We start from the raw sequence: 24,688 nt of genomic DNA, 5'->3' as shown, positions 1-24,688 counted from the left end.
TCTTTCTTATAGATAAGGAGACTGAGGTTCAGAAGCCACAGAAAACTTTGGAACAGCCAGGGGAGAGCACCTTGACATGCAATAATCAGGAAGTCTTGTTCATTGAGTGCTAACCACCAAATTTGGGCACAAAACTGTATAATAAGGCATTGGAGATGTTTGCCCTTCATGGGATGTTGTTAATCTACTATGCTGGTCTTCCCAGAGACCATGAAAGGAAATAATACAGTGAAAACTGCTTGATTAACAATTAGGGTGGCCTAAATCTGACCCAGGTTCTGCCCCTCAAGTGAAGGGCAGGTGAAGCCCTCCCTCACTGTATAATAGAGAAGATAAGGTCAGGGATCCCCTGAAACTGCGTCAGCTTTGCCTTATAGATTGATAACTCACAATTTGTGCCTAAATTTCATTATCTTTAAAAGGGGCACAATACTGGCACCTATTTTGATGTGTTAGTTTTTCATGGCTGCTGAAATAACCACAAACTTGTTGACGTAAAACAGAAATTTACTCTCTCGCCGTTTGGGAGGCTAGAAACCAAAAAGAAGTTTCACTGGGCCAAAGTCAAGTGTGTCTAGGGCTGTTCCAGAGGCCACAGAATTCGTCCTTGCCTCTTACAGTTTCTGGTTGGATGCTTCTCTCTGAGGCATGTGATTGCATTTAGGGAGCATCCCGAAGAGCCAGAATAATCTCTCCATCTCAAAAAACTTAATTTAATCTGCAAAGACCCCGTTCCAAATAAAGTAACACAAGTTCCAGGGATTAGGATCTGGTGTCTTTTCAGGCCATTATTTCACCTACTACATTTAGCTGTTATAAAGAGGAAATCTGCTAATGTTGGCAGAGGCTGAATAAGCAGTTTATATTCTCTTTTAAAAGTCCTCTAACGTCAGTCTTATAAGCCTGCTGTAGGGTTCAAACAAAATTCAGGTCTATCACTTAAAAAGGTTCAAGAGAGATTAAAGAAAAAAGTGAATGCTGAGGCCCGTTAACAGACCATGCAACTTGTATTTGCTTATTCCGATCTCCACGAAGACACGGGAACCCGGCTCACCTGCTTTTTAACACCTCAGGGCAACACTCCCACCTGCAGCTCCAGCGCCTCTCTCGCCCCGCCCCTCTCTCCCGCCTCCGGCCCCCACAATTTGGTGTCCCCCGCCCTTAGAGCGTTGGAAGCATCCGGGCCTTCAGGGCCTATCCACTATTCTGCCTGTCAAATTCTAGCCGATTTAATCCAATTATTTCTCCTTTGCAAGCTTTCTAGTTATTAAACAAATACATATATATTTAGTGACCTGGATGTTGGCAAGTCTTGTATCCAAATGTAATACGGCTGCAAAAATTGTCGGAACCAGACTGGCTATATTTAAGACAGCCTGCCAAAGAGGGGGCTGGGTCCTACGCGCTTCGGGCGCTGAGCCCAGGCCGGCAGCCGCGCAGGCGCAGTGGGTTCGATTCGCCATGCCGACTGTCAGCGTGAAGCGCGATCTACTCTTCCAAGCCCTGGGCCGGACCTACAGTGAGTGCCCGCTCAGTACCTTGAGCTCTGCGCCTCTTCTCGGAGGCTGGCATGCCTTCTAAAAGGGCATCGTGCGACATTCATGCTGCCCTGCAAGTTTTGGCCTTGGGCGATTATAGTGTACAGGGGAGGGCTGACGCGAGGCGGCTGTCTGGGCTGAGGAAGCTTCTCGGAACTGGCTGCGCTGCGCTGCCATCGTGTCACTTGCGCGTGTTCTGCCCTCCTTGTCATTCATTCAGCGATCTGACACCAAGCCCCTCTCCTAGTGCGTATTTAGCACCGACATTGGTTTCAGGGTACAGAATAGGAAGGTTGCCCCGAGTTGCATCCCTGGTGCAGGGAATTCAGTGCAATACGAGCGCTGTGGGAACTCAGTTTTGAGGATGAGAGAAGGAATTTGAGAAGAACAGAGGACAGGGCATTCCGTTTGTCTTCGTTTTATTTTCTTTAATACTTACTGAGCTGTTATGTGCCAGGCACTGTTTGAAGCCATGGCTGAACACGAGAGAAGGTCCACGTCCCTATTCTGATAAAGGAGGCCGACAGTAACTCACCAGCGCATTTATAAAACGATTCTGGATAATGTTAAGTGCTGTCTAGGAAAGGACGCAAGGTGATGTGCTAATTAAAGGAGTTGATGGAGTTGGTGACATTAAATCGAGTTCTAAACGAAGAGTTTGTTCCATGGACTTAGTCTTCACGCTACACTCCATCTCTTCTTCAAAAAAAAAACACAAACATTGAAAAAAACAGGAGAAATATTAAGTAAATTATCGATTTCCACACAGATGTAGTAGGTGAAATGACATCTGCTCCACTCCATAATTATCTTGTATAAAGGCTGTAACAAGTGATTTTTGAGAGTTATTTTTTGGTATTGGATGTCAAGATGGTAACAAAGCTCTAATCAATTTACTAACAGGTTCAGCTTTATAGAATAAGATGTTACTGTTATTGTGAAAATAAAGTTAACTTAAAAAAACTCTACAGGTAATTTTAGGTTATATCTGTTTTCTAAGTGTTATTCTCTATAAGGTTATGTCTCAAATCCTTGAAAAGTGGAGCTATTACTCATGCCCTTTGAATTTGGCTCTAATTCTTTAACCATTTTTTAAATTATGTAGTAAATTAAGAAATATAATATTTCTTACCCTTCTAAACTATATTCTCACTAGTGGTATATGATGTACCTGAATTATACAGATGGTGTGTGGCAAATTTAAAATGTTTATCATCCGTTCCCAGCCCGGTTTCAATCCCTGAAAAAGTAAGAAATGATCCAAGTGAAATTTATAACCTATTCACTGTCTAGCTGCACTTCTTAATCCTCCCCACCCCACCTTATATTGAGGGTGGTCAGGTAAGGTTGATTTGTTTTCCCCAGAAAGTGTTTGTTAACTACTGGGTCTTTTGAAATTTTGATCAGAAATAGGTTATTGAAATATACTTTAGAAAGGTTTATATTGTGTCAATTGAGTTAAGGTCAGAGCTGGAAACTCATGTTCAGCAAAGCATCTGGTTTCCAAATAGTATGGATCCCTCTTGTTCTTTTCCTATTTTCCTCCTTTTTTTGTTTTCAGGTAATGTCTTATTTGTGTGTGTGTGTGTGTGTTTGTTTGTTTGTTTTTTTTTTTTGGTGGGACTAGGGTTTAAAGTCAGGGCTCACGCTTGCAAAGCAGGCTCTCTACCACTTGAGCCACATCTCCGGTCTGTTTGTGCTCTGGTCATTTGCTCTGGCTGGCCTTGAGCCTCAATCCTCCTGATCTCAGCCTCCTAAGTAGCTAGGATTGCAGGCATGAGCCACTGGCACCCGGCTCATTCATGAATTTCCTATCAGCAGTCTCTTTTTTAATCCCTCCAGTGGTTGCCTTTTATCTGTCTGAAATTCCATTACCCACTTTTCTAGTTGCCACTGTCCACTTCACCATGTCTGTCCTTATCAAGCATATTTCTCTCAGCTGTTTATTATTTTGGTTATTTAGTTCCTCTGCCTCCTTTGAACTGTTTCGTCATCTTAGTCTGCCTTTTTACTGCCTCTCTACTCATGTGGTTTTTTCATCATTCATTTTCTGGTTAATGGGTTTATTATTGTTGCTCTTTGATTCTGGCCTGGTGTAATAGTTGGCAATCCTGACAGAGCCACCTGTGTGTATCATACAAATTTAAGTTGTTTAGGTGTGTCATTTTGTTGGAGGAAGTTATTCATGATGTTCTCTCTTGCATCTGAAGCTGTGAAATACAGCTGAAAGAAATAGAACATAATTAGTATTCAATATACTTTACTAGTTCTATATAATTTGGTTTATAACCATTTAGTTTTCTTATTACTGCATAACAAAAATTAGCATCTTAAAACAATAACTTGTTTTATCAGTTCTGATGGTTGAGAGTTGGGGAGTGATGGGTTTGGCTCTGGCTTTCTTACCAGGTTTCAGTGAAGGTGATGGTCAGGTCTGTGGTCACCTTAAGGCCTCACTGGGGGCTGGAGAATCTGCTTCCAAGTTTACTTAAGTGGTTGTTGACAGGCCTTCTATGCTTGTGGATTTTTGGCCAGAGGCTTCAGTTCTTCCCACTGGCTTTTCCATAGGACAGCTTACCACATGGTAGCATGTTTGCCCCAGAAGGAGGTCTGCGAAAGCTGGTAAATGGAAGAGTGCTCTTGTAGAAGCCTTGGTTTTAAATAATTGTTTAGTGACATGCCATCCCATTTCATATTGCTTGGTTACAGATCAGTCATGTTTTGGTGTGGAAGAGGACTGTATAAGGAGGCAGGTATGGGAGACCAACTGCCCAGTCCTCCCCTAACCCCCAGTGATTCAGTCTCCCACATACAAAATATACTTGCCCTCAGAAGTAGCATCTTATTACAGCAGCATCTCAAAGTCCAGAATCTTATCATCTCAATCTCAGCATCACATTAGGTGCTGATGTGGATGAGGCTGTTGGGATGTATTTCCCTGAGCATATAGCACCTAATTACAGTTAGCTCTGGCTTGGGAGGCTCAAGAGGTAAGGTAGTTCCCTCCTGTGTATCTAACATGTAATGGGGACAGGTGTAGGTACTGCTATAGACATTCCTCTTCTAAAGGGGAGAAAATGGAAGACACAGAGAACTCCCTGGCAGTTCTGAAATCTGATGGCACATGTTGGCTGTTCTTGATTAGTTTTCCAGGCCTGGGATAATTCTCCATGGCTCTGTGCCCTGCCCTCTAGGCTCTTGGTTCCATCCTCTGAGTGATCTCTAGAAAGCGTGTGCTTCACAGCTGATTAGTTTTCTCAGTCTACTTCCTGCTAGTACAGTTTTGGGGTTTCAAAGACTTCCTTTTATCCTATTTCAGCCCCTTTCAGTTCAAGCTAGCAAGGTTTCTGCCTGTGTATTTTTTCTAAAAACTTTGTGAGCCCTTAGTGAATTCTTATGGGCTTCCATTTCATTAGTTAAAAGCCACAATATCCCCAAATCTCTGAAATTAGCTATTTTTGTAATTGGGTTTCTGCTCATACAGTGCTGTTGATTAAGCTCTATTGTGTGACTAATTTAATTTGTGAAGCACATCCTTAATTTCTTTATTGCACCTTTTGTTTGAATGAATTGTGTCTTTGATCTTTCTAAGATTTTGTAGTCACCCCTTTATTCTATCTTATGCTTTGAATTTGATCTTTGCTTTTTTTGTTGTTGTTGTTGTTCTGGTAGGATGGCCTGGAACTTGCTCCCAGACTGGCCTCAAGCTCATGATCTTTCTGTGTCTGCCTTCTGAGTGCTGGGATTGTAGGCATGCACCACTATGCCTGGCTTAGGTTGATTCTTAGTTTTAGCATTACTTTGCATCTAAGAAGGTTGAACATTTTCAAAATCATCAGCATCCTAGCTCCTTTTTGTTTAGCCCTTCCTCTTCTCTCACGTAGCCAGCAAGAAAAAAGATAGACTGCTCTTCATGCACTGGTTGGAAATCATAGTTATTAGTTATGTTACTCTGTTGGTCAGGTGCAGTTTCTACAGTTCCCCTAGCTGCAGTCAACAGTGTTGATTGCAAGGACTGACTGTCTTCTTTCTAATAACAGTACCTGCCGTTCATCTCTGTCCTCACCTGCATCCTGATGAGAGATTAGGAGGCTTCTACAAACAGCATTTTCAAGGCCTGTAGGTTTTTATTTACAGTCCTCAGTGTGTGCTGCCTGGTTCCAAAGCCATTCCCATGATTTTGGATTTTGTTATGGCACCACTCCATTATAGAGACTAAGATGTGTATTAGTAATCTATTGCTATGTAACGAAACCTAGGAGTGTAAAACATGCCTTTATTTCACATAGTTGTGAGAGGCAGGAATCAGTGGGTGGTCTGGCTGTGGGTCTTACCAGTTGGTAGTGAAACTGTCAGCTAGAACTGCAGTCATCTCAAGGATTGGCTGAGCAGGAATATGTGCTCCCAGGCTCGTTTTTGTTATTTCATCGGACCTAAGGTCACACAAGGACATGACTCTCTGGAGGCAGGCAGAATTATTGTGGGCTATCTTAGAGGCTGAGCACCTCTGCTACTATCTGCCCCAGCCTCACCGTTTTGTTTCCCCAAACCAGAGACCTGGGAATTGTCCTAGACTCTTGCTTACCCATTCACTATTCCTTCTGCAATCAGTCAGCCATTGAGCCTTACAAATTTAATATTTCTCGTTACTTTTTTCTTCTCATGCATGTTGTTGGGTTTTAAATGAAGCCCTCACCACATCTCACCTATACTGTTGTAGGAGACTCCCTGCTTCAATCCATCCATTACTCTTTAAAATGCAGATCTAGAGATGGGGGATAAAAAAATGCAGATCTGTTCATGTTTGCACAACTGAAAAGTCTTTCAGGGTAGCTCCTATTGCCTGCAGATAGGACAGAGGACAAATTCCTCAGCATGTCATGAGTTCTGTTTTCTACTTGTGTTTCTTCCAGATGTGAACCTTAGTCTTCATCTGTATTGAATTACTGAGAGTTTTCAGCTTTGCCAGGCTCTTTTTTCACTCACTACAATCTCTGAGTAATGATCTCGTACAGTACCTGGCATATAATGGGTACTCAATAAATGTTTGTTAAATTGAAGTGAAGTTTTTTTCTTTTTTCCTACTCTACTGCTTGAGCCAGGCCTCCAACTCAGGCTTGTCTTTCGTTGTTTTGTTTTGGTGCTGGGGATTGAGCGCAGGGCTTCACACATCCTAAACCTGCTTTCTACCACTGAATGCCACTCATAGCTCTGATCAGAAGTCTGTGGATGTCTGTCTTTCAAATGGAACATAACGGAAATAATGGTTTCTGGTCAACTTATAGTGAAGTGAAAACCCTGAAAACGCTGTATCAGGTAACACAGCACAGTGGAATAAGAAAGAGAACTGTCGCTTCAAGGTATTATGCCAGGTTGATTACCTGCCTGATCTCATTTAAATCTTTCCTATAGTTCCGTGCTAAAAATGGGCTGAAAAAGTTATTTTGCGGATGAGGGCATTTATAAAGTGCCAAGAAAGTTTACATAAGGGGAGGAGGTCTGAAGACTAGTAAGTGGGATAGTTAGAATTCAAAATCCTGATTGGTACTGCTCCAAAGCCAAGCATCAGGCCTGCTCAGAGAATGGTAGGATTTATGCGGCATTCCTTTGTGTGGATCTTCCTGTTTGATCTGTATTAACAGGCTGGTTTTTTGTTTTTTGTTTTTTCCCCTGAGTCTATGCAAACTTACCAGCACCTGGTAACCTCATTCTGTAGTTGATGTTAGTATGGGGTAATCAGCCCTTTAATACTTTTGGTTTTCTTAAATTTTTTTTTTTCAAAACTTATGCTTAAATGGTGATGTCTGATACCTGACATTTAGTATGCTTGGTGTGAAGTGACTAATAATAAGAAAATGCAATTTAGATACAATTTTCAATTGTGCTGAACAAATTAAAATTAATGTTTCTTCTTTTCCCTAGCTGATGAAGAATTTGATGAACTATGTTTTGAATTTGGTCTGGAACTTGATGAAATTGTATGTATTGATATTTGCTTATTATTATTATTACTTTTAGATATTCTATATATAAGCTCATTTTTCAGTGTTTATTGTATTTTGTTTTTGTTATGTTTTAGTTAGATGAGGGCAATTCATTTGTGAGCCATGGTTACTTTTTTTTCTGGTGGTATTGGGGATTGAATGCAAAAGCTTCATGCTTGGTAGGCAGGCACTCTACCATTTGAGTCATTCCACCAGTCCCCAGTGTGATTTCTGTGTTCTCTGTTCTAGAGAAGATTATTTTGCCTCTTGGGTTTCATATTTTGTCTCTCTGGGTCTCCTTTTCATTTGTGTAGTAAGTGGTTTGGATTTTATCATCTTCATAGATCTTTTCTGGCTCTAAAATTTATGTGGTCTTTAATTTCTGTAAGATTTTGGTGAGTAGCACTGACAGACTGTCTTTGCCTGTGGTCTTTTCATGATTGAGGTACTGAACATGTAAGATTTAAGATGCTCTGTGTGTATGTGTTTGAAAAGAAATAGATCTTTTTTAAATTTAGATAACTTAATTTCTCTGGTTAGTGTATTAGCTCCTCTTGTTTATGAAGAACTCTTGTGAAATCTCCATTCCCAGTTCCTCAGTGAGGTAACTCAGCTCCACTAAAAGCAGTAATTTTATTACTGCTTTAATTGGACATTATTTAAATTCTGATTATTTCTCCACTCCCTCTCCCTTTTTCGTGTTCTTTTCCCTCCTGCTTCTTCCGCTTGCTCCTTTTCTTTCTCTTCTTTTTTTTTTCATTTTCTCTAATTTAAAATTTTTCCTCCTAAATTTGAGGTGCCAGGGTCAATGTGTTTTGGAGCCTGGCATGGCCCAGCCCTGTTTGCACCTCTGGTTCCTTAGGGTGACTCGAGCACACAGTGCTTAAGGTTGGAAGTGTTTCTCCATGCCCTGTGTGCCTGCACATTGTAGTTGTTAGTGTGGGCAGTGGTTTGAACTACTTACGTCGCGGCAGTGGAGGACAGCATGTGAAACAAACATCATTACCTCTGTTGATAGAAATCTGTCAGTTATTTTAGCAGGTTATTGGTGGTTAAAATAGTGGGAATTCTGGTTAAGTGTGATTTCCAAATAAAAGGTAACAGTAACAATTAGAATATAACAATCATTTCGGTTGAAAATTTCTTAAACATATTTATAGTTCTTCACAAAATAAACATGAGGAATAGAATTTAACTTCTCTTGGCAGTGGTTATCTTTAAAGAAATCTATTATTCTTTGCTCTAATGTAGTGATTAAGGTATTCTAAGCTCTGCCATGCATTAGAAATTACTGTTCCAATGGCATTTCTTTTCTTTCTCTTGGTTGCCCTTCTGCTGCTTAATACCTTCATTGTCCCTAGATTGTTTCCCTTTTATACCTATTATCCCTTTTAATTCCACTACAGCTTCTGGTAATCTCTTAGAGTGTTTTTATTTGCTTCTTTATTATCATGCTCATCCTTCTAAGCTTGGGTTCCCATAGGGCTTAACTTTTGGAGTCACCCTGTAAGAAGTTGTATATCTTTTATTAGGTGATTCATCCTTATCTCTTTGATCCTTGTTGTTGCTCTGTGTTCTTGGTGGTATCTTTATTTTCTTTTAGATAGTCAGTAGTTTAGATTTTGTATGTTATATTGTCTCTGTGATAGCTCAGTTAGGATTTGTCCAGGGACCATTATTTGCTGACCCTTGCTTTAGATGAGTTTGTGCTTTTCTAGAATGGCTGAGGCAGCTGAGTTGAGTATTTTTCTATCTGCTATGATTATGTTTAATAGTTTCATTGCAGTTATAACAAAGCAGTTTTTGTTACAGGAAAATCATGTACAATGTAGTTTATTAATCTTTTTTTTTTTGGCTTGTTTCAGACTTCCGAGAAGGAAATAATAAGTAAGGAACAAGGTAACGTAAAGGCACAGGGAGCCTCTGATGTTGTTCTGTACAAAATTGATGTCCCTGCCAATCGGTATGATCTCCTGTGCCTGGAAGGACTGGTTCGAGGCCTTCAGGTCTTTAAAGAAAGGTATGGAAATTTATTCATTAAATGCTTTGCTAAGTGGCTCTCTTCTCTTTTCTTCCCCTGTCATTATCAGTAATCAGATTTACATTTCTAGGAAAAAACCTTGCATGGGTCATGCAGCTTTAGGTCAACATAAAGGGATGATTGGAGGATGAGAGTCATGTAAATCATAGCCATTTGGAAATTTAGTTGCATATTGAGTCATGGTCTCTCATTTGGTATATATTTTGGAGATTCGTGATTTTATGGCTTCTTAAAAAATTCTTTAGTAGGGTTGTGTGATTTCCCTCAGTATCTTAACAGAATGGATAGTCCATTGGACTTGTTAAAGTTTGGGAGGAAAAGTAGAGGCATCGATACTTTATGTGCTGTTACTTTAAAACTTGTAAGGAAGCTCAGGAGGAAAGCATCCTCACTGGAAAGCTTAAGTATTTTTTTTAACTTGAATGTCTTATGATGGCTGTATGACGCTATCTTGGGCATGTTTACTGGTTTTTCATAATTCAGTCTCCTGATTTATAGTGAAGAAGGTTTTTAAGGCTCCTTCCAACTACTTTTCATGCAGTAAATATAGAATATAATAAATCTACAAAGTGAAAAGGATACAAAACAACTCAGAAGTAATTATTTTTGTTTTTGACTACTTCTACATTAGCTGGTCCATTGCAAAAGAATAAAAGCCTCTGGCTGTTGGACTAGATTCTGAAATTATGAAAGCCTGAGATGAATGATAGGTGTTTGTGAAATGATAACGACTGGTCATTTGGTTGAAGTGGTTGCAGTTTGGGGGTTTATCCAATTGGTCCCATGAATGACAGTCAGATACTTTTATTTTAGAAGCAAAGATAACTTTTTAGAGTGTTTCCCAAACCTTCCTGATCAAGGTCTGTATTTTTAGTAAGTACCTCATGTGTATTTTATGATTACACAGAATTAGGAAGTGACTTCAAACCTTGCAACTTATAAGTATGGTCCCTGGGTCAGCAGCATCTGCATCATCAGAGGGCCTGGTAGAAATGCAGGCTGTTAGCCCCAGCCAAGAGCCATTGAATCCAGGTCTGAGGTTCAACAGACTCCTCAGCTGACTGCACAGACATGGAAATTTGAGAAGCACTGTGTTAAAACAGTAGTAGCTAAGTTCTAGTGATAAGAATGGCCTGAGGATGCCTTCAGAATGCACACTTACCAAGCCTTTGTCTTGACTTCCCTGATTCAATAAGTCCAGGTACGACCAGGGAATCAGTTTTTTTAGTAAACCCTATTTTTTCTTAGAAACTCAGAATCTCATGGTTGCAGTTAAGATGATCCAGTCCATCTCTTTCAACAATTGTTTTGTTAGTGGTTTTGTAATCTTTGCCAGGACTCCAATGACAGGAAAACTATTATCATGAGGCATCCTGTATCAATTTTGGACAACTTTAAATGTGGAGAGTCTGGTACTTTTTTTTGTTCAGTATTCAGCTAGAAGTTGACTTATAATTTAACCTATTGCCTTAATTCTGTTGTATAATTTATATTTTATACTTTTATATACTTTATATTTACAAGCATAGAATATAATTAATTTATCAAATGTTTTGATTAATTATGAGTAACTGTTTGAATATTATTTTAGGATAAAAGCTCCAGTATATAAACGGGTAATGCCCAATGGAGAAATCCAAAAATTGATTATCACAGAAGAGGTAATAAGGATAAATTCTTATTTTCCCCTGAGACATATCTTTTCTGCATGAGAAAAAAAGGAATAAAGCTGCTAAATGTAATTTTCTGTGATCATTTGCTAAGATGGATGTTTTTAGTTTCTAGTTGTTAAAAATGATCAATTATGAAGAAATGAAAGAAAACAAAGTACCCGTTTCCCCTAATTTTAGAAAATAGCCAAATGCTTATTTAAAGTCAAATATAACCAAAATTTAACCAAAATGCTTATTTGAGGGCTGGCAGTATAGCTCAGTGATAGAGTGCTGGCTTAGCATGTGTTCAGTGTCTAGCACCACAGAAAATAACTGAAATAAAAAACATTTGAGATATAATTATTTAAATTATGCTACATTAATAAAATTTATAAAGCTAAACTTGGGGGAATTCTGGTAAAAATATGGATTATAAGCAAATTATTTAAAGATTTTTTTTCTTAATTTGTACATTTTCAAAAGTCTTACTGAGATGTACATTCTGTGAGGTAATGACTTTATTTCTTGTTTGCCATTTCATTACTTTTTGATTGAATAAATGAATATCAAAATTTGTGACCATGTTAGGAATGTAGCCACCTTACTGTTATAAGATACCATTATAAAGAAAAGCCTTAACATTACCATCTCTAATGTTATTATGAACTACAGACAGCTAAAGTACGACCTTGTGCTGTAGCGGCTGTTCTCCGAAATATAAAGTTCACCAAAGATCGATACGACAGCTTCATTGAACTTCAGGAGAAATTACATCAGAATATTTGCAGGTTTGTGGTTTAGTCCTGTCCTTGCCTTCCCATCTCGCACGCACCCTCTCTTTCTCATCCCTTTCCCTCTCCCCTCCTCCTCTTGCCCCTTCTACTTTCCCTTCCTCAATCCATCTCTCCTTTTCTTTAAAGCATTTCTAAACTAATATGCGAGAGTTTGTTTCTGTATATATGTATTACCAATAGTCATGCAGCCATATGACATGAAAATTTAGGAAAATGAAGAAAAGCTCCAAACACAGGAATTGGGTAGTTAATTTTAATTCAGTAAAACACTTATTCTTCCTCGAGGGCAACAAGAAAAAAATATGTTAAAAGAAGGTCTGGGGAATACTGGTTTTGTAGGTGTCTTAGGAACATAGTGCTTAGGAAAGCATAGTGGTAAGGAATTTGTTTCAGCTACTGAAGTAGTGTGTTTTAAGTAGCTTTATAATTTCTCACTATTTTAATGGTTGTGAGAATTTAATCATTGCATTCCACTAAAGATGTCATATAGTAACAATGGGTTGTTGTAGGGAGATGTTTAAAGTAAAATTTTAAAACATGTACTCTGTTATCTTTAGGATCTGCTTTGGAATATTCATATCTCTTTCTCTTCTTCTCTTGTGTTCCTTTCTTCCCTCCTTTTTTCCCTTGTCCTCCCAACACTTAGGAAAAGAGCATTGGTTGCTATTGGCACCCATGATTTGGACACTTTGTCAGGCCCATTTACATATACTGCAAAGCGACCTTCAGATATCAAATTTAAGCCTCTGAATAAGACCACAGAGTATACAGCCTGTGAACTGATGAACATATACAAGGTAAAATCATGAAATGCCTTCAAACTCAAGTCTTGGAATTAGGGAAATGTAACGAATGCTTTTGTAAAAATGAGTGTCTGGTCTGTAACTCAGACTGATTATCTGATTTAGAATGGGGCCTAGATCATGGTTTGGTTTTGTTTGTTACTTTTTGGGGGGTTGGGGAAGCAATACTGGGATTTGAACTCAGGGCCTCATGCTTGCTAGGCAAGGGTTTTACCACTTGAGCTAAGCCCCCAACCCTTTTTTGTTTTATTTATTTTTCAGATAGGGTCTTGCATTTTTGCCTGGGGCCAGCCTGGGGCTGTGATCCTCCTAGTGTGCCTCCTGTGCACACCACTGTGCTAGCTTGTTGGTTGAGATGGAGTCTTGCTAACTTCTTTTTGCCTGGACTGGCCTGGAACTGCTGTCTTCCCGATCTCTGTTTCCTAGGTAGCTGGTATTATAGGTGTGAGCCATCACTCTGGCCACATGTGATTTCTTTCTGTTTATCTAAATACTTTTCATTTTGTTTGAGATGACTTGGGTACAGTAATGCAAGTCTGTTTTTACTTTTGGAAAATTATTAAATTTTGTTCTCACCTCTCCCCAGTAGGAGATGAGGTTGTATGTTAAGATACTAATTTTAATAGTTACCTGGCAGGGGAGATACCATAATCACAAAGGTGGTTTCCCCAGGCGAGGCTTATCCATTGCACTCCAGATGTGCTGACCCCTGCGATTTCCCCAAATGTGGGAAACTCAATCGCATAATATGTGGTAGTGGGGGACTGGGTTTGCGCTCTCCCCTAAAGAAAAGAAAAAAAAAGATATTCATTTATATCTAGATATATTCATTTATAGATATATAATTTTATATTTAATTGGCCTCCTGGTTGGCCTAATTTGCTAGAATTAAAAGACTTAAGGCAGTTCCTACTATTCCAGTCAGCCTCTGAGTAATAGCTATAGAGTTTTAATGTTTTTATGATGTGCTGAAAATAATCACTGGTTGATTAACATAGGTAGGTAGTACAGTGGCTGAGCTGGCATTACACTGTAAATCTAAAGGCAGAAGTTGAATTCCCTTTTTACCAAATCCTGAGGTGATAAATTCATGGTGAATTGCAAATTCAGAGGAGCAGCTTCAACTCTTTGGGCTTCTCCCTCCTTTTTTCCCCTGACAGCAGGAAAAGCAGATTAAAGCCAGTTGATTAGGGTATTTTGCTATAAACTAAATTTCTGTGGGGTGAGATCCCGTTTGGAATATATTTGAAGTTTAGAGTTTTCTATGATTTGTGACATTTTAATGTTGTTCTGGCTTTCCTCCCTTTTCTTAAATAGCAAGTTCTTATGTAAACTAATGTAGTATAGAAATTAAAAACTAATTTTGACCTAATTTTTTTTCAGACTGACAACCACCTTAAACATTATTTACATATCATTGAAAATAAACCTCTGTACCCAGTCATCTATGATAGCAATGGTGTCGTCCTTTCAATGCCTCCAGTCATCAATGGTGCGTTACTTTATAAGCCTCATGGAAGTTTGCTGTTTCTTCCTATTCTTTAGTGTTTTTGTAGAATTCTCAGTAAACTTGGCTGAATCAAATTATGCAACTCTGGGTTTTTTTGGTACTGTGGTTTGAACTAAAGACTTTGCACTTGCCAGATGGAAGCTGTACTGCTTGAGCCACACCTCCAACCCTTGTTTTGAGATAGGGTCTCATTATCTGTAGCCCAGGCTGCCCTCAAACTTGTGATGCTCCTGCCTCAGTCTCCTGAGTGCATCTCTTAATCTGAGAATCTCAGGTCTTTTGTAGATTTTATTTTAATAGTTCTTTTTATTCATTTATTCAACAACATTTTACTAGTGATAGTTATATAATTATTAGTGTATAGTTATATAATTATTAATGTATAGTATTTAAATGTATAAATTAGGCATTTAATTTATAAATGTATACATACTTATACATTATAAATATTTTCTGGTACTAGCCAGTGGGTTCTGTTAATATTTTTCTAAAGGGTGTTGTATTTTAGTTTTCATAGTAATTCACTTATAGTTTTATGGTTAAACTGAAACTTTTAATTTAGGGAGAGGTTTTTTTTTTTTTTTTATCTTTTTTTTTTTTGGTGCTGGGATCGAACCCAGGGCCTCACGCATGTTGGGAAAGTGCTGTACCACCAAGCTACATCCCAGCCCTGAAACTTTTAATTTAAATTTTGCAGTCTTGATTCCTTTCTGAAGGCTATTTAAATGTGTTTTCAAAATTTAATGATGTCTATCCCATAGATATTTGAGTTTTTGGAAAGGAATGTTGTCTTGAAATCTTGATCTCTAATAGTTTTAGTGGTTAATAAAATGGCTTCAGAGTTACAAGATCTATACCCAGATCTCTCTTTTTCTTTTCCCCCTATTTTGGAGACAGCATATCAATTTGTAGCCCAGAAGGGTCTGCAACTTGAGATCCTTCTGCCTCAGTCTCCCAAGTGCTTGCTCTATGCCTGGCTACGTCCAAGTCTTAATCTTGCTGCTTAATAACTTGTGACCATGGTAAAGTAACTTAATGTTTCAAAATCTCAGTTGTCTTTCTGCAGTAATGTCATAGGGTTATGGTGAAGATTAGCTAGGATAATGCTCTGGATAAAGGCATGGCATTATTTTGTCTGTATTGTCTAACTTGCAGTGGGAGCTTCAAATAAAAGCTGTGTATCCTCTTACCTCTAAGGCATTGGTTTATATTGGTTCTAAATTTAAAATGTACTTTCTGTTCTGTTGAACTTTGCAGCTACACTTATTTTTCTGAAAGTAGCTGTTGTTTTCATTTGCAGGGAATCATTCCAAAATATCTGTAAATACTAGAAATGTATTTATTGAATGCACTGGAACTGACTTTACTAAGGTAAATAAAACTTTTAGTCATTTTTGAACTATCAGGCTAGATTTTACTTCTGGGCCAAGCCTACGTGGGTAAAATTTAAAATGTTTCTTATAAGTGGCAACATATTTTAGAAAAGATGAAATTATTCTGTACTTTGTTTATGGTGCTTTCATTAATTTGATAAATATTTAATGAGCACCTAATGTCTTTTCAGTGCCAGGAATTTAATGAGTTAGTTACATGTTTCTTGACTTTAAAGAGCTCTCAGTCTAGTGGGAGAGTTAGTCACATAGGTAACTAAAGAACACAGACTAGAATAAGTACCATAACTAGGTCTGTATGAATTGTTCGTCTTAGTTGGTATAATTTAAATGCTGAATAATTTGGTACCTTTGTATGTTTATTAAAAATTTTTTTAAAGTGAGCTAATTATAAAGTTTTATTTAGCAAATTGATAAAGCATTTATATATACAAAGATATCTAGAATATGTTTGATTATTAGTTGTTCACTCACTTTTAGTCATTACTTGTATTGTGCTGGATTGCTACACAAGCTTTTTTTTCTAGGATATGTAACTTTGTTGTACATGTTGAGTAAAGCACAGAGTGAGATGGCAGCTAAGCAAATTAAGAAAGGTAAACTGATGACAAGAGAGGGCTTGAGTATAGGAGTAAGGCAGAGAAATGGCACTCAGGTAGATCTTATAGGATTAGACTATTTTAAGGTTTTTCACTTAAAACTTTTATCTATATTTGCCTTTGTAAATATTGTCAGGGTTATATAGATTTTACAATTTAGATTTTTAAGAAAACATTTAAATTCATGTTTGGCAGACCATGGTTAGATATCGTCCCTGAAGCTTATATATGAATTATACACCCATCCCCCACCCCCCCCACACACACACCCACATCCACACCCACACCCACACACACATGAGCAAAGTATGTATCACAGTAGGGTTACTGTATTTTTTCCTAGGAGTTTTTTTTTTTTTAATTAAAAAATGATTTGACAAACTTAACGTGGCTCTTACTACATATTAAGCATTGTTCTATATGTTTTATGTAGATTGATGCATTTAATTCTCATAGTAATGAGTAAGATAGGAACTTTTTATTATCTCCATTTAACAGATAAGAAAACTGAGATGCAAAGATGATAAGTGGCTTGTTCAGAATTATACCCTTAATAAGTGGCTGAGCCAGGATTCAAGCAGTCTGACTTCAGAGACTTACAAACTTGATAACATTTACTACAGTAATTAGCCATGTGTCTCTCTTAAAACCTGGTGAGCCCAGGTTGGGAGTTGGGGAACTAAATGATTTGTCTCAGTCATGGATTGTAACTCTCAGAGAACTTCATTAATGCAGAACACCTGAAGATAAGAACAGGTCTATTCATAAGTTGTATTCCACTTCCTTTCCTAGAATGTATGTGTAAAGGTATAATTTTAGGTGCTTGAGAGAACTGAATTATATTAAATATTTGTTATCATCTGAGCAAAGACAATGTTTTATAAATTACCATAGTATTTGTCTTTTTCTTTTATAGGCAAAAATAGTTCTTGATATAATTGTCACCATGTTCAGTGAATATTGTGAAAATCAATTTACGTAAGTTCATTCAGCACCTTTATTGATGGCCTGCTGTTCTGAAGCAAAGGGACTAAGGCTTTGTGCTAAATATAATGATAAAAAATGCGGTTCTGTAACTAGAGCATAGAATATGTTGAGGGAGCTAAGTCACCTTGCTAAATAATGTATAAAGTAAAAAGTGATAAGTACTTTGAGAAGTTTTGGTGGTATAGGAAGACCAAGTTCCTGCCAATTGAGGCAACCTGAGAAGCAATGGAATTTGAGCTGTGTTTAGTAAGAGTAAATCTACATGCCCTTGCCATGTACAAGTGTCACAGTTTATTCTAGAGTATTAATTATAATTCAAAGTAAGTGTGTGACTGTAAAAAGCATGACTAATATGATGTGGGTTATATCAGTTTGTTATTTTGTTTCTACAGTTGCATTTCAGTGGTTGTATGAGTTAGTTTTTCTTCTGTAACATACTACCCTGGCAAAGCCTGGCTTACATATCAGTATTAGAAAGGGGTGCATATAGGAAGCATGCTTTGCATGACTGGCAAAGAAACTTTTTAACAAGTGACATGGCTTTAAAGGGACAAGAAAGGAAGCCTCAGAGATGGAATGGTACAGGAAGGTCAGTTCAAACGATGGTGTTGGAATGTGGTAGATGGAGGGTATTAAGGCTAGAGTTGTGGATCAAATGAGAGATTTATTTAGGGTACACATTTCTAGAATTTATGGGCCCTTTTTTTTTTTTTAAGTGTTTTCTGACTTTTTCTTTCTTTCTTTTTTTTTTTAGGGTTGAAGCTGCTGAGGTGGTTCTTCCAAATGGAAAATCAAATATCTTTCCAGTAAGTACTTAAGAAAGATGATAATGGTGACAGTACGACTAATAATGGCCATAGAGTGCTTGTGATCTGACTTTGTGATGTCAAATAGGTTGGCTATTATCATTCAGTAGTAGATCTAGCATTTAAGTATACAGTCTGACTTTAGCTGCCCACACAGTATGTTATACAGTAAGATTAGATGGCCATAATTCATGTGATTTATTCTTATTAGCTGGTTAATTTATTTATAGTTTCATCCCTTTTAAGATTACTCAGTCCTGCAAATCTAATTAGTCTATTCACACTTGAATTAATCATTGCTGAAGGACATCACTGTGATAAATAATTCTAAATGTGATAATAAAACTGATTAAATGGTGAATACTTTATTGTTAAGACATAGGATCTTGGAAATTTAAACTAGTATTATTCTTTTTGGTGGTTTTTTTTGTTTGTTTGTTTTGAGACAGTGTTTCACTATGTAGCCCAGAGTACTCTCAAATTTTCTAGGTAGCCCAGGGCAGCCTTGAACTCCCAATCCTCCTGCCTCAGCCTCCCAAGTGCCTATAATAGGCACATACTACTATGCCTGACTTAAGCTAGTAGTATACTTAATTAACTGGGCTTATTTTTCAGAAGATGACTTGATATAAAGATGGCCGTTCTCAAATGTGAATCTATCACAATCATTTAGTTGTGATTCTGATTTGGTGAGACCATTTTTTTGATTGGCTTTTTTTTAATCTGAATTTTTCATTATTCCTTTGTCAATTATGATGTGAATGAGGTTCTAAAATAGCTAAATATCTTTTAAAGTAGACAAAACCTGCCAAGGTTAAAACCTGCCCCTTCCTGAAAGCATTAGGGTTTGCGATATCTGTTTTTAAAAATTGATTTGGATTTTTTTTTTTTTTTTCATTTTGATGCTGGGGATTGAACCTAGGGCATCACACATGCTAGGCATGTTTTCTACCACTGAGTTATACTCCTAGTCTTGATTTGGATTTTAGTAGCTTTTATTGGCAGTAGCTACCCCAAGACTAAGTAGCTTGAAGGGTGTATATCTTGTGATTGTCCTGGCTTACTGGATGGGTGTTCTGATCTGAGCCACCTTAACTGTCTCTACTGAAAATATATACAGTCACTGAGCATATTTGTAGACACTTGGCTTCTTGGCTAGCAGCAGAGTAATCTGGCATGGCCTCACTTAGATGTCTGCTTCTTGACAGTGGGGTCAACATGTCACCTGTCTCTCACCAGTAATCCATCAGGCTAGCTTGCTCTTCTCATAAGCTATTTTTAATAGAAACATTTAAATATTTTTGCAGTGCTGGGGATTGCGTTCAGGACCTTATGCATGCTGGGAAGGGCTCTGCCATTGAGCTCCACACCCAGACCAAGCTTGGGCTTCTTAACAGTGTATCTTGACAAGTTCCCAGCAGCAAGAGAGCAAATCCAGTGCTCCAGTGCTTTCCAGCAGGTGTCCTGTTGGCCAGTGTTGGTCATGGGGCTTGATTGGAGGGGTGGAGCAATAGACATACCATTTGATGGGAGGATCTGCAGGGTCAGTTTGCAGAGGAGGAGAAAATACTTCAGTAGTAGTTGGAATTAATCAGAGATAGCTTTTTAGTATTTTTTATTAGTGTCTGATTTGAGAAAAGTTTTTCTTTTTAACAGGAATAATTGCCAAGTGTTAATAAAACTGAATATATACTCTTGCAAAGGGGAAGAGAAATGTGTTTTAAAGTTTAGTTTACTTTTTTCTTCATGTAGATAACTGCTTAAAATTATCTGTATTATAGAGAGCTTTCATAAATTTGAAATGGTGTGCTTTCTGAAAAAAGTGTTTTGGTATTTGTTAATTTATTTTCTCCTAAATGTAGATTAGAATAGTTCTTAGCTTGTCTTCCTATGTGGAAGGATCCTCTGGGGGAAAATGCTTCTTCCTTGCATGAAATAGCAGATTTTCTCAAATACTTTCAGAGTTCTTCTGTAGTCTTTTGTTATTTTGTAGAAAAGAAGGTTTTATAATAAGAGAACCAGAGATAAGTGGTAGAGAGTCAAAGAGACTAGTGGTTAATGGTGTCAGATTTAGAGTTAGACTCAATTTCTTTATCAGTTCATTAGATTATTAGTTATTTCATGGATATATGCACTTATTATTAAGTAAATGTTAGGTCGACGCTGATGGGAAGGCCAAATTGAAGCCAAATAACAAAGCAAGCAGGCTTTAAGCAGGCTTTATTGAGAGCGCGCTCTCGGGTGAGGTTCACTGTCCCCAAAGAGCAGGGCCGGAGAAGTTGCACCAGAGAAATGGCAGCCCAGTTTTTATATCCTGGGTGAAGTCAAGAGCTTAAGGTATTATGGGGCACCGGGATAGGTCGAGGTTTGGTGGGGAGGAGCTCGGGGTAATATGGGTCAGGACCCATTGCCTGCCAGCAGGAGTTGCCATGGTAATCATGAAGGGAAGGAGGGGATGGAGTGGAAAGTGAGCAGAGAGTCCCTGATCACCATGGGGTGGCTGCCCACCGGCCAAACAGTAAATACTGACAAACAGCTTTCTAAGCACTGGGAATATAGCAGCACTTGGGCTCAGCATCTTACCATTATTAAACCTAGGACTAGTTATTTATCTAAAACTCAAATTCCTTACTTGTACAATGAGAATTCTAATAATCTGTTGGGAGGACTAAGTAAGATTACATTAAAAGCATCTTGTAATGTTTTGCTCACAGTAACTATTCAGTAGGGCTCCTTATTGCTAGCGTCTACTCCAGTGTCTCCCAAGCTATACCGTGCATTCACATCACCTGGGGATCTTGCTAACCTGCTGTCTGGGCTTCCATATGTTCAGGGTCCCTTCTGCTCGCTCTAAAAGACCTGAAGTTGGTCAGCCTTTCTTATAGGCACTCAGGTGAGGACTGACTGTATTTAGAGTAGCAAGGCTATGACTCGTGGCTCTTACTTAGATCAAAATAGGTTTTTGAACTTACAGTCTTCTTGCTAGTGGCAGTTACACTTTTGAGAGTGACTTGGTGATAAATTTTCATGAGCATGTTTCCAAAGGCATTACAGGTAACGTCATGTAGCATTTGAAGGAGAATGAGCACCAGTTCATGAAACGCTCCCACCCCTACTGTCTCCTGGAGCAGATTGATAACCAGGTCCTGGGGCATTGTTGTTCCCCACATAAGAAATAGTAAGACAGAATTTTTTTTTTTTTTGGCAGCACTGGGGTTTGAACTCAGGGCCTCACACTTGTGAAGTGGGTTTGAGTCACTCCACCAGCCCCAGAAATGTCTTCTTAATACTGTAATAGACAGTATATTATGACACACGAATTATTCTTTCTTTTTTTTTTTTTACTGGTACTGGGGTTTGAACTTGGGGCCTCACACTTGCGAGGCAGGTGCTCTTCCATTTGAGCCACTCTGCCAGCCCTTTTTTGTGAGGGATTTTTTTTGAGATAGTGTCTTGAGAACTATTTACCTGGGCTGGTTTAGAACTGCGATCCTTCTAATCTCTGCTTCATGAATAGAATTACAGGTATGAGCTACCTGCACCCAGCTAATTACTCTTTCCTTATTGTACATACTATTTGCAAAAGATGAGACTGAAAATTTTTAGCAGGATTTGTAAATGTCTTGGAAATGATGTAATATGGCAGTGTTTTTTTGTAGGGAATGGGGACTAACCATCTAAAAGGGAAAAAGTGTTTTGCATTTTATATTAATTCCAAGTAGTGAAACCATCTAGCAAGTAGAATATCATATGTGAATCTAATGCAGCAAATTCATTCTTTAATAATGTTTTAAAACATCAACTTTGTTCAAACTGGGTACTGGTGGCTTACCGCCATCATCCTAGCTACTTGGGAGACTTAGATTTGGGAGGATCAAGGTTAAGAGTTCAGCCCTGGCAAATAGTTTGTGAGACTCCATCTCCAAAATAGCCAGAGCAAAATGGACTGGAGGTGTCTTTGCAAGCGTGAAGTTGAAAGTTCTGCCCCCAGTCCCACCAAAACAAACACCCATCAAGTTTATTTTCAATATGTGGCTGTAAGGACTAAGTAATGTGTGTCTTGGCTAACTAATAAATCTGCAACAAGTAATTGATTTAGAAAGAGTCCAAAGTTGTATCTGATGGGAAACTCTTTTTCTTCAAGGAACTGGCTTACCGAAAGGAGATAGTGAGAGCTGATTTAATTAACAAGAAGGTTGGAATCAGGTATGCTTTGAACACTATTTATTTCCTGTTGAAGAGAATTCAAGAGCAAAGTACACTAGACCGTTTAATTTTTCCTGAGAGAATGCTTGGAGGGATTTTTTTTTCTACATTTAAAATTTTTATTAGCATATATTAGTTGTACAGGGGTGCTCATTGTGACATTTCCATATATGCTTACAATGTACCTTGGTTAGGTTCATCCCCACCATCATTTTCCCTCATCCCCCTCCTCCCCTACTTAAAATGATTTCAGTAGGCTTCAGTGTTCTTCTTCATGCACATACATAAACTGCATTGGCCATATTTACCCTTCTTTACCCTCTCCATTCACACTTCCCTTCCCATCCCCCTAACAGGGCCTGTTTTCTATTCCTGTCCCTCATTGTTTAAATGTATGTTCATTGTTCAAAGGGCTTTCACCATAATATTTCACCTGTGAATATATTGTACTTTAATCCGTCTAATCCCCTCCATTACTCTTCCTTACCTTTTCCCTCTACCCCATGTTGTTCAACAACTTTTAGTGTATTCTGATGTGCCTTTTTCCTACCCAGATGCAATGTATTTTAATATCACTCACTCTCTATCATTCTCTTTTCCTGTCCCTCCTCTCCTTAGTCTGGAGAGAGTTTTGATATCTTTCAGACTAAGTTGAGGAATGATAGAGCTTTAGTTAGGAAACCTGGTATTTTTTGGAACTCAAGAAGAAAGGTTGCTATTTCAGGTGGCAGCATCTTTTAAAAACAAACAAAATTTATATAATTCAGTGAAGTTTATGGGTTGTACATTCCTTTTTCAGAGAAACTCCGGAAAATCTTGCCAAGCTTCTGACCAGGATGTATTTAAAGTCGGAAGTCATAGGCGAAGGGAATCAGATTGAGATTGAAGTCCCACCAACCAGGGCTGACATTATCCATGCGTGTGATATTGTAGAAGATGCAGCTATTGCTTATGGATATAACAATATTCAGATGGCTCTCCCGAAAACATACACCATAGCTAATCAAGTAAGGTTGCACCCTTAAGTAAACACTCCTTATTGTTAGAAACTGATTATTGAATGCCAGGAAGGCTTCGAGAAAAACAGAACATAGGAATTAAGCAGTATTTGGACATGCTTTGCTATGAGAAGTGTTTGCTATGGAAAGGATACAAAACAGATGCCCAAATGATTAGAGTAAGTTGAAAACCTATGATGACTTGTTCTTTGAAGAAAGGTAGGTTTTGAGTGTGGAGCCCTTTTTGAGTCTCTAAAGGGATATTCATTTTCTCAACTTGGAACTGAAGGCAGAAGCTGTGTGTGGGAGGTGTGTGAATTGGGGTGAGGGGTATGCATCTGTGTAGAACTAGAGGGGAGGATGACCTGGTCTGTATGTGGGGGCTGACACTAGTTAATGTGTTAGTAGGGGCAGAGGGTAGTTTCCTTTATACTGACACGTGCAGTTTAAATCTCTTAAAAAAAAAAAGATTTTATTGAGTAAAACAGTGAATTTTTTTCCAGTTTCCTCTCAACAAGCTCACAGAACTTCTCCGTGTTGACATGGCAGCTGCTGGATTCACTGAAGCACTTACCTTTGCTCTGGTGTGTCTTAAAACATGCTTTTCTCTTCAGAGGATTATTTAGTTTGAATCTCTAAATTATTTTTTGTTCTGTGTTTATAAAATCTAAACCATTGAATTTCCAGATTCTAGAAGAATAAACTTACTACTCGAGGTTGTACAATTTCTGGGGAACAAATGTTGAAATATTTCCATTTATGGTCATATAAGAACATGAAGGCCTAGAAAAAATGTCTTAAGTGATGGGTGACAAAGTGCTTTATAGTTTCATATAAGTGTTGGTTCCACAATGAATTTCATAACCAAATTTATGAAGTTAGAATATTTGGTCTTAATTTGGCTGTGGCTATGCCCACTAGATGCCGCCCTAGTTAAGGTCTTGGAGCCTGTTCTACATTAAACTTATTTCTTTGTCTTTGAACATGTTCACAAACATTTGCTTTGAGTTGAAAAGCTGACATAAAAGGCCTAAATCAGGAAATGAATTTTATTACAAAATCAGAAGGAACTCTCCACCCCCCACCAGATTGACCATTTGAAGGAATAAAATGTGTATGCAATTTGTAGTCTTTCCTCTTGCTGAGTTTCTGTAGTTCCTGCAGTGTAGCTCCTCAGCGTCCAGTTGAGGAGTCATTCATTCAGCATTTATTGAGCCTCTCTTATGGGCCAGGTACTGTATCATTGAGGAATCCTGAAGCTGAAAGAGGTTAATATCTAACATATTTTACACAAACTCAGGAGAAATATGACTTGAATCCTGTCCTTTGGATTCCTGGAGCAGTGCTTTGCCACTGTCTCATGGTGTGTACAGTAGGTT

At 38.2% G+C, this 24,688-nt stretch overlaps 1 protein-coding gene and 1 non-coding gene across 2 annotated transcripts in view; both read left to right on the top strand.

Annotated features, from left to right (window-relative positions):
• The first annotated feature begins 1,424 nt into the window (after positions 1-1,424).
• Farsb (phenylalanyl-tRNA synthetase subunit beta) overlaps positions 1,425-24,688 on the top strand; it is a 60,788-nt gene continuing 37,524 nt past the window's right edge. Inside the window, exons 1-13 of the mRNA XM_020183255.2 lie at positions 1,425-1,519; positions 7,461-7,516; positions 9,388-9,542; positions 11,155-11,224; positions 11,888-12,003; positions 12,656-12,806; positions 14,196-14,304; positions 15,623-15,693; positions 17,229-17,290; positions 18,054-18,105; positions 22,250-22,311; positions 23,111-23,318; positions 23,813-23,893. Of these exons, the coding sequence (XP_020038844.1) occupies positions 1,462-1,519; positions 7,461-7,516; positions 9,388-9,542; positions 11,155-11,224; positions 11,888-12,003; positions 12,656-12,806; positions 14,196-14,304; positions 15,623-15,693; positions 17,229-17,290; positions 18,054-18,105; positions 22,250-22,311; positions 23,111-23,318; positions 23,813-23,893 (1,251 nt within the window). The 5' untranslated portion in view covers positions 1,425-1,461. The remainder of the gene's footprint in view (positions 1,520-7,460; positions 7,517-9,387; positions 9,543-11,154; positions 11,225-11,887; positions 12,004-12,655; positions 12,807-14,195; positions 14,305-15,622; positions 15,694-17,228; positions 17,291-18,053; positions 18,106-22,249; positions 22,312-23,110; positions 23,319-23,812; positions 23,894-24,688) is intronic.
• On the top strand, positions 13,435-13,597 carry LOC141422743 (U1 spliceosomal RNA). The gene has a single exon (XR_012447490.1). It is a non-coding gene; the product is annotated as a U1 spliceosomal RNA (small nuclear RNA).

This window comes from Castor canadensis, chromosome 4, assembly GCF_047511655.1.
Source record: "Castor canadensis chromosome 4, mCasCan1.hap1v2, whole genome shotgun sequence".
Classification (NCBI taxonomy): domain Eukaryota; kingdom Metazoa; phylum Chordata; class Mammalia; order Rodentia; family Castoridae; genus Castor; species Castor canadensis.
This window is presented reverse-complemented; position numbering and strand designations above follow the sequence as displayed.